The sequence below is a fragment of the Syngnathus acus genome, chromosome 15, assembly GCF_901709675.1.
Source record: "Syngnathus acus chromosome 15, fSynAcu1.2, whole genome shotgun sequence".
NCBI classification, from domain to species: domain Eukaryota; kingdom Metazoa; phylum Chordata; class Actinopteri; order Syngnathiformes; family Syngnathidae; genus Syngnathus; species Syngnathus acus.
The window spans coordinates 3480670-3490304 of record NC_051100.1 but is presented as its reverse complement, the minus strand read 5'-3'; the positions used below and the strand labels follow the sequence as shown (position 1 = coordinate 3490304).

General features: G+C 45.2%; 2 protein-coding genes and 1 non-coding gene across 3 annotated transcripts; 1 reads left to right on the top strand and 2 right to left on the bottom strand.

Annotated features, from left to right (window-relative positions):
* The first annotated feature begins 293 nt into the window (after positions 1–293).
* Positions 294–365, top strand: trnaa-ugc. Its single transcript has one exon. It is a non-coding gene; the product is annotated as a tRNA-Ala (tRNA).
* Positions 366–566: 201 nt separating this feature from the next.
* Positions 567–4805, bottom strand: LOC119134620 (SMC5-SMC6 complex localization factor protein 2-like; the record flags this gene model as incomplete). The annotated part of the gene is made up of 16 exons (XM_037271454.1): positions 567–1223; positions 1329–1397; positions 1489–1575; positions 1643–1720; positions 1835–1951; positions 2041–2128; positions 2203–2297; positions 2448–2624; positions 2701–2788; positions 2876–3017; positions 3117–3204; positions 3279–3384; positions 3458–3628; positions 3751–3861; positions 3930–4000; positions 4071–4805. Coding segments are annotated over 16 exons (2493 nt in total), but the record flags the coding sequence as incomplete, so codon positions are not given.
* A 1931-nt stretch (positions 4806–6736) lies between these two features.
* LOC119135048 (phosphoglycerate mutase 1-like) lies at positions 6737–9205 on the bottom strand. Its single transcript, XM_037272369.1, has 4 exons — positions 8905–9205; positions 8084–8358; positions 7532–7712; positions 6737–7469 (listed from the first exon to the last, which is right to left on the bottom strand). The coding sequence occupies exons 1-4, from the start codon at positions 9041–9043 to the stop codon at positions 7300–7302; spliced, it is 765 nt and encodes a 254-aa protein (XP_037128264.1). The 5' UTR covers positions 9044–9205; the 3' UTR covers positions 6737–7299.
* Positions 9206–9635: the final 430 nt, after the last annotated feature.

The window sequence follows — 9635 nt, the reverse complement described above, 5'->3', positions numbered from 1 at the left end:
GTGGGACAAAAAAATGGATTCCTCTACTTGCAAGAATTTGAAGCTTTTATAAGTGATTAACCGCCACCGACGTCTAGACGTTTTAGAATGCAGTTAATTTTGTTTTGTAACGCACTCACTCACGCCCCCCCCCCCCTTTTATCAAAGAGCGTTCCGATTGCTGGCGCAAATATTTATGGCGCATGCGCATATTTTGTCGACACAATAGAAATCAACCCAAATAAATGTAAACTTGGCTCTTGTATAGAGGTGTCTCGTATATAGATTAAAACTTTTCCATTTTGTCACCATACGGGGATGTAGCTCAGTGGTAGAGCGCATGCTTTGCATGTATGAGGCCCCGGGTTCGATCCCCGGCATCTCCACTCCTTTTGAAGCAAGAAATTGTCTAAATGTTTTTTCCCGAGACAAAAAGACTTGCAGTTCAGTTGATATTTCGGAGAAAACAAACTCACATCATTTAAAAGAACAGCAATCAATAAAACATAAATGTAATGCTCCAATCTGATAGAGTGTACATTAAAAGTCTACCAGTGTACCATACCAAAGTGTACTGAGTAACAGTCTTGCACAAATTATTATTTATTAATCACATATATGTATTTCAAAAGTAGGAAAAGCTGAAACAAATAAATACTATTCTGGGGAATATTTCTTGACTGTATTATTAGAGCCAGTCATAGTCTCACGGTGACATTAAATTAAAATTACTTTAATCTGCAGGAAACATTCTTTTCCTTTCAGTAACAAAACTTTTGACAAATGAAGGCTCCCATTTATGTGCAAACAACAATACAAAAGTCCAACACATTATGAAATTTACACTTGAGGCTGTTAAGGCACGGAATGAATTGTTCATGTCTGGATTCAGGCTTGATAGTGCAAGTTGAGTTGTAACATTAAGGCCTTATAACTTAATGTTGCAAACGTGACCACAAAAGTTTTTTTTTTCCTCACAACTCTTCGTGTGTGTTATCCTGACGGCAACTGTTTGCTTGTGCGTCTGAGGTGTGGTTTGCTTCAAGCTCTTGACTGGTCGCTGCCGTTTCAGGGCTCTGAGGCGCGTCCTGCTCGGCGGAGGTGAAGTCGTTGCTCGCCTCCTCTTCGGCTTTCTCTTCTACTAATTTCTCGCTCCCCGTACAGAGCCCACTGGAACTATCTCGATTCTTTTTGCACGTTGAGGTTCTCACGGTCGAGGGCTTCCAGTAGTCGCGGAGCTTCGACTGTATCACAGGAGGATTGTGTGTTAAAGAATTTCAAAAAAAAAAAAACTACATACGTGCGTAAAAATTAAGTACAAGTGATGTAAGAGCGCGTGGCAGGTTTACATTGAGAGGCTGCATGCGATGGAGGATCATCTGCCACTTGGTCTCAATCCTGGCCAGCAGATCCTTCACCTGGAGGATGGAGGTGCAAGCCAGATGTGTTATCATGCAACATGAAAACAAAAAACGATACAACATCTAACATGCCAATCAGAGCACCCACCTTACTCCTGTATAGACACGTTTCGCTCTCTCTCATGCGACACATGACGTGCGCTCTCAGATCCGACGAGAGAGCAAGCAGATGCACCTGAGGGGGGAAACGAAACGGGGGCACGTTAGCGTGACTGCGACGCAAAATGTAGAGCCGCTCGTACCTTCTGATGTGTGGGGAAGGAGTGGAACTTGGAAGCTTCGTTGGTCAAGGTTAGGAGGCTGTAGCAAAGGTAGTAGGACTGCAACACAAACATTTTACAGCTTGAGGACATTGGAACTTTTATCAATTGTTTGATACAGTTAAAAATGCAACCGAGGTTTTATTTCATCGTAATACAATTCTGTGCTCTCACCTGCTGATCCAGAAACATCAAGTCCTCCTCCGTGGAACTCCCGCTAGAGGTGTTCCGAAAGAAACGGCGGAGGGAGGAAGGTGCCATAGCAGCCACGTACGGCTTGAGCGCGGTGAGCTAAGCGGAGGACATGACGACGGATTACTGACGACATTGAAGGAGACACCAAAAAAATTCTATTGAAATTACAGAAGAGAAACAACCACCTTGAATTCCCTTCCGGTTGGTCGGTATCTATTTGTGCCGTCTAAGAGTTTCGAGATCATCGAGAGACTAAGATGCCGTCGCAGGCATCTGCCCAAAAAAAAAAAAAAAGTGATTGGACTGCACTATTTCAGAATCAAGGCTCTACCAACGAACTTCCATACTTTCCGCGAATGTTGTCAGGCAGCAGTTGAACCAGAAGACACATGTTGTGGTGGTCGTCGGTCAGCTCGGTGAGGGCCTGGCACATTCTGGGGATCTAAACCCAAAGATTAAAATTGGAAATGTAACGACGTCAAAAATAGCTGGCAGGCCGAAATTGGCCCACAAACTATACTTTGGTAACCTCAGGGTACAAATAACAATGTACCTTAAATTAAGCATCTATTGCAGCGAGTGTACAACTGACCATGGTGTCCCAGTCCCTGATGTTGTCCACAATCTTATAGAGTAGCTCGTTAATCTCCACGCCAGCCATGGGGATGAAGTTTGGGTCCAGAGCCACTCGAGCCATCAGCGTCAGCAGCAGGAGCAGCTCGTAGTCGCTGTACGCTTTTGGGCACAAGCTCAAGCAGAATGAAAGGTACTGCAAAAAAACAAAACAACAATGGGTGAAGTGTGTGCTGTAGTTTCTCAAGGACATTTTGGCCATCTCTAATCACCTTCGAGATGTTGTTACAGTTGTGTTCCGGGAACGTGTTCCATTCTTTGTCGTGAGGGGGACGTTCACCTTGAATGCTGACGTTCTTCCTGTGTCAAAAACAAAACAAAGTATCACACTCAAGTTCTTCAAAATACAAGAGGTGTAGTGCATTTGTGATCGAGAGCAAAACTTACAGCAAATCGCCCTCGGTGAACGCGGGCTGCAAGTTTTCAAACGGGAAGAGCGTCACGAATGCGACGCCCATGTTCATCAGCGCCAAGGTCACATCAGCCAATGCGGGCACCCACACGGTAAACACGTGGCTTTGGTTTCTCACTGAGAAAGACGGCGACAAGTGTGTGATATGGTCGATAAAAACGTTTTGTCACCGGCAGAAAGTTCTCTAAATTGAAATAAAAAGAATAAAGTACTGACAGATATTACAGGCAGCCGATTCGGCGATGTCACGGAGAGCCTTCAGCATCTCTTTAGACAACAACCTCTCAGGATGCACCGACATCATCTGACCAGAAGAAAACTATGACTCGGTGACTCGGTGCTTCGGCGCTTCGTTGACAGCGAGCAAGTGGGGCCTACCTTGAATAGAAAATTGGTGATTTGAGTCGGGCACGGCGAGTGAGAACAGTAAGCTTGCTGGAACAAGCCGATAGTCACGTGCAGTTTGAGCTGAGTTGGGCTGGACCTGACCAGAAAGGACAGAGGAACGACATTACCGTTAAGATCTTGAATTTGAGGGCGGGTAAAAGTCAGCTCACCAAAGCAGCGTTTTCTCCGCCGTGTTCTGCGGCTTGGCCGTGCATTGTCTGAGCTGCAGAGAATCCTTATTGAAGAACTGACCAAATTTGTCAAGGTGGAACGCCACTTCTCCGGGAGGAGTCTCTCGGATAGCAGAGCTGGAGTTCAGCGAGTAGCGTTGCAGGAATTCCCTGGAGGGGAAAAAAAAAACAAATTGTGACCATGATCACAGAACAAAATTATGACTGAATCAGATGACCCAGAAAAAAAATTGCTACGCTAAAGCGGCTAGCGTGCTTCCAGGGTGTCGTACTGTTGTTCGCTGGAGCAGTCGTTGCGGTTCTCCGCCTGCTCGTGATATTCCGCCACGCTCAACAGTTCCTCGTCGCAAGAGGTGCGGAGCTGCGCCTCGTTCTCTTTTGACCTGTTGGTGACAAAGTGTTGGCGCTCCATTTCTTAAAACAAGCAGCCAAACATTCGAGATTCGCTTACTTCTTTTGGGTGTCCACCTCTTTCAGAATCTGGTCCAGGCTGTTCCTGTACGAGCTTCTTCTGACATTTGGCTGATGCAAAAACACACATGTAAGCAATCCAAAGAACTCTAAAGCAGGGCGGTACAGAAAAGTCTCTTACAGCTTTAGAGGTGTCGTCGGAAACGGCAGGTGTGCTCGGCTCCGAGAAGACGTCGCCCTTGTCCGGTGTTGTTGGGTCCTTGCTAACGCGATTCATGATCTCCTGCAACGACGGAAAGTCCTCCTCCTCATCGCTGCTACTGGACGTGTGGCTTGATTCCAAATCGAAAGCAATCCCAAGACTCAGGTCCAGGTCCTCGTCCAACGAATCCTCTTTATCCTTGGGTGGTTCGCGTTCGTGGCTTCTGTTAGTCGATGCGGAAGGTCGCTTGGCTTTGTTTGTGTCGTTATGCTTAAGGCTCCCGTGTGTCGAGTGCCCGCATGACCGAGGGACATCCCGGTCTTTGGACTGAGCACCTATGGACTTGTTATTGAGCCTTACTAACGACACATAGCAATCTGGCAGGGAAATGTGAAGGTGTTTCGATGAGATGGGAACTTTGGCAGGACAAGTGCCTCCAGCGTCTTCACCTTTCCTACAAGAGTTCTCAGAACTCTGGGCGGCAGGATTGCATCGGGGCTGTCTTTTCTCCGTCTCCTTGTCCGTTTTGTTCTTGGCGGTCTTGAGCGCGGGTTTGAGGATGACGTCCGGGGTGAACAATTGGCCATAGTCGTTGGGAACGGTCCTACTGCGGTGGTGTGGTTTTTTCCGTTTTGCCGGAGGAGTACTCAGAGAACAGTGTATCTTAGAGGGCGATTCGCGAGGACTGTGGGGATGTTTGCGTTTCGCGGTCTTGGCACCGGCGACTGGAGGTTGGGGCCTGGGCACGACGCTCCATTGCAACCCCGACAGCGACTTGCGGTGCTCCGGACGGTTCGACTCAGATGAGCAAATTGGCGTCAGACGAGCTGACGGCTGCAGAGGCGAGCTGTCGAGCGGCAACATTCTCCTGCGTGGGGCTACGAGGTGATTAGCGATTTGTGAGGGTTTCATTGGCGATTCTAAAACACAAGAAAAAACATGACCTCCATGAAGAGCATTCATTGACCTTAAGGGATATTTGCATATTATAAAGAAAAAAATTCAGAATTACAATGACAAAGAAACTAAGACTATTTCTTTAACCTACCTTTAATCCTTGGGGAGCAGTATGTCAGGGAACAGAGACAGGGCTACCAAGTGCAGCACGATCCTTTATTGGCAAAGGGGAAAAGGGGACGTAGAACGCGGGACCTGCGGTCTGGCTGGCGTGGCTGAGCAGCAGAGCACAGCGCGGAGTCGTAGTCGGAGGCAGGCAGGCAGGCAGGTGGTCGAAGGACGAGCAAGTAGTCGGGACAGGCGGCGATCAGAAGCGTGGTCGAAGGGCGAGCAAGTAGTCGGGACAGGCGGCGATCAGAAGCGTGGTCGAAGGACGAGCAAGTAGTCGGGACAGGCGGCGATCAGAAGCGTGGTCGAAGGACGAGCAAGTAGTCAGGACAGGCGGCGTTCAGAAGCGTGGTCGAAGTTCACGGAAGCAGTTGGCTACAAAGATCGGTCCGGGGAAAAAAGGGCAGCAGTGTCACGGGCAGGGTAATCAGACGAACTGACAACCACTGGCAGAACACAGAGAGGTTAAATAGGGGACCTAGCAGGCGCTGGCAATTCCACGAGTAGGGCTTGGCTGGAAGTCAGGTGACGCGGGAACGTGACACAGTATTCTGCATTCTTACATATCCTGTATCCATAAAAAAAATACGTTACCAAAAAAGTCTGATAAAATAAACGACTTTGTGTTTCGGCTAAATAACGCGGGAATCAGCATGTTGTAAATTTGTCGTTTTGACTGTCTTTGTTCTTGTACTTTGTCATTTTTACTTCTTGGAAGCAGCAATTAGATGCGCTTGTCAGGGGGGGGAAAGAAAAAGTAAAAAGTCATCCCGCACGAATCGAACGTCACGAGAAGCCTGCGCACCTCCCATGTTGCGTCTTCATATGTTTTGAAGTGTTTCTCAAGTACATACCAAAATGAAGCACAAGAACGTAAGCTAACACTCGCTGCTAACCTTCAACCGCCAAATTAACTCTTCAATGTGATGATAAAAAGCCCTTTTGTTAGTTCAATTTTGCTTCACATCTCGTAGAGGGAACAAACTTGAAAATCACATGCACCGACATACGAGGAAATGCTCTATGAAGAGAGCTAACGCTAATAATAAAACGCGATTTTTAATGATTTTCGCACGCTTACTCACCAAGTATCTTTGTTTTCAGGTCCATTTTTCATTTTGAAGGTAAAATAGTCATTCGTTATCGTCACGTATTAATGGCAGCAGACGTAAAGATAAAAGTTGTTTTCAGGGCATTACGCGCCCGAAGTCGCCGAACAGTAACGCATTGTATTATGGGCTTTGTAGTACTTCCGGGTTTTCGTCTTCTTCGGCCGTGCTGACGTAATGACGGCAGACGATAGAACTGGCGGATACAACGCTGCCCCGTGCTGGTGAACGACGCATACCGCAATTTAATATTTGTTGCTGTATACCTTTTGTTTTTCAAGATGTAGATTTGGATTTTTTTTTATTCTGTTAGTGTTACAGAGCATCAGTATTTTTTGAGAATGCTCAGTTTTAGTTTATTTTTTTAATTACTATGAATGTAACTATAGCGTGGTAAAATAAAGAACATGTTTGAAATAAATGAAAAAAAAAAAAAGAAATTTAAAAAAAAAAACAAAAAAACAAAAGGAAGACAGCAGCAGAACAGTTTTACTTTCAATTTCAGGCAATGATATTACACGTGAAAGACTGACAATGTCTGTTGGACAAATGGTTAATAAATCAAAATCTTAACTGAGAAAATTATTTTTTGCTACTTGGATGTTAGATTTGGCAACTAGTAGAGTGTTAATAACGGCACAAGACTCATTCATATTCATCATAGGACACAACAACAACACATTAACAACATTAATGGAATGATGCACGGTAAAAGACAGTTGGGGTGTCAAAGTTTTTCTTTCGAGAGCCATTTACTGGTTTTCTTTAAGATTGTGCATTATATTCTAATCATTATCATCAATGACAGAATCAAAACATAAAACACATACATTGTGAGGTTCAAACAATTTTTTTTTTTTTAAATGTCGCTTAGTATAGTCAAATATGACTTAGTATTATATTTCAATATTTTTGTGTTCACAGGCCTTTTATTTACAGTCCTAAAAATCGCACAAGCTAGCGAGTGACAATGTTCCAACAAACACACAATGATGAGAGACTTTGTCCTGCAGGTGATTTTTTTTTTTTTTTTTTTACTTCTTCGCTTTACCCTGGGCAGCAACAGCCGCCATGGCTTTGCGCACGGTCTCCTCATCTCCCAGGAACTGCATAGGCTTGACGGGCTTGAGGTTTTTGTCCAGCTCGTACAGGATGGGAATACCGGTGGGCAGGTTGAGTTCCATGATGGCCGCGTCGGACATTCCTGTACGGAAAGTAGTGACATCGTAGTGTCTTTTTGGGAAGCGTGGAGAAAGTTTGACCTACCCTCCAGGTGCTTCACGATGCCCCTCAGGCTGTTTCCGTGCGCGGCGATGAGCACTCGCTTTCCCCGTTTGATTTGCGGGGCGATCTCCTCATTCCAGAAGGGCAACGCACGTGCAATCGTGTCCTTAAGGCTCTCACAAGTAGGAAGCTGCTCCTTGGTCAGGTCCGCGTAGCGCCGATCCTGCAACATTGTTGTTGATTTTGATGGGGCGGTTGAATGTCATTATTTGTCTTATGTTTATTTAAGTATATTAACAAAGTATTTAGACTTTATTGGTGGCCACCACTAGGCCACCAGTTTGACTTTAAGCTGAACTTTAACCCATTCTTTGCAGTCATAGATTAACTCCTAACGTAAGCTATTGGGTAATACTAGCTCAAGAATAACGGGATCACGTGACCGCTGATTTCACTTATCTGTCTGTGGGGTTCATGGCCTTAACAGTCAAGTTAAAATCTCTTCTTTTGTTAAGTTTAATGCAATAGTGTTGATCAATGTGTACTCTCGAAACAACAGTCATGCATTGCGTTTTGTTTGCATCTCGCCCTCACCTTGCTGATGATGGGGTCGAAGTTGTGCTCAGGGCCCATGGAGGGAGGAGGCACGTCGAAGGAGCGCCTCCAGATCTTCACCTGAGCCTCGCCGTGCTTAGCCGCCGTCTCGGCCTTGTTGAGGCCTGTCAGGCCGCCGTAGTGGCGCTCGTTGAGTCGCCAGGTGCGGTGCACAGGCAGCCACATTTGGTCGATGGCATCCAGCACCAGCCACAGCGTACGGACGGCCCTCTTCAGCACCGAGGTGTAGCAGATGTCGAATTCAAAGTTGGCGTCTGGATGGGGGTGGAAAAACAGGAGGCTGAAAATGCTTAATTCATGATTTTTATTTTTTGATCATTCTCGACCAGAAAGTAACGACATCATTGGAATAGAATGTTATTGCCACGTTTCTTGCTTCAAAACAGATTGCGATGCTCCTTCTGGTGTGTGTGCATTGGCCAACTTTTTTTTTTTTTTTTAGTAGACTAGAAATGTGTTACCACGGCGAAGTAAAAGCCTGTTGGAGCATGTAGCATCTGAGAAGGTTATACAAGCAGGATGCAACAAGATGCACTCACTCACCTTTGCACAACAGGGGTGGTAAAAACCAACCCGATGTACGTTTTAAAATGTGGGGAGTAAAAGGGAACGTCCTCAGTTACTTCATAGTTATATTGAGTTACTCTCCACCAAATTCTGCACATCTTCATCTCGATGTCACATGGTCAATGACGAGGTGAGGTAGACACGATTATGCAACTAGCGCAACACGTTTGATGCATTCACAGAAGTATTAAATTTAGTAAAAAAAAAAAAATTGAATAAAAATCATTGCTTACCTTTCAGGGCCTGTCCACCTCTCCTTGCCTCCTTCTCTCCTGTCTCGCTTAAATCAGCATCGAACCAGCCGCAGAAGCGATTCTCTTGGTTCCAAATGCTCTCGCCGTGGCGAATAAGCACCAGTTTGTAGACAGCCATTATCAATCAAAAAAGATCAATATGTCAATGGGAAAAAACGCGACAAGGGAGACTTTATGAGTCTTGACCGAGGTTATAGCGACGAAATACTGGGGGAGTTCACTCCAGCCCGGTGCCGACTTTTATCCGGTCGATTGGTCAACACTTCGCTTCCGGGTTTTGTTATCCAATGAGATTCCAGTACAAGATGACGCTTCCTCTTTTCACCAATGAGGGCGGTGGGCGTTTCCTGACCTTCAATCAGTACAGTTTGGCGATACTGTATTTACTCATAATAATCATAATTAAAAGTAAGAAAATATAGAATATATACAATCTCACTTGGCCTGAGTGATTCGAATGACCCAACAACAAAATGGCTATAGCTATATATATATAAATACACTTGGTGTGTTAATCATACAGGAATAACATTTGTTAAAGGAAGGAAGCACTCTTTCTCATTCTTCTCCAATAGATTAACTATAGTTTAACCCTCACAACCCACAAACAGTGATGACATCCAATACAAGAGCTAATGTTCACTTTATACTGAGAACAGTTTCTAATATTTTCTCGTGGATAAATAAGATACAGTATATTTACTGCCACC

Coding starts and splice junctions, on each gene's coding strand:
- LOC119135048 (XM_037272369.1), bottom strand. CDS start 9,043: ATGGCTGTCTACAAACTGGTGCTTATTCGCCACGGCGAGAGCATTTGG. Junction 7,713..8,083: donor TCGACCCCATCATCAGCAAG/GTGAGGGCGAGA, acceptor ACAATGTTGCAG/GATCGGCGCTACGCGGACCT. Junction 7,470..7,531: donor CATCGTGAAGCACCTGGAGG/GTAGGTCAAACT, acceptor CTTTCCGTACAG/GAATGTCCGACGCGGCCATC.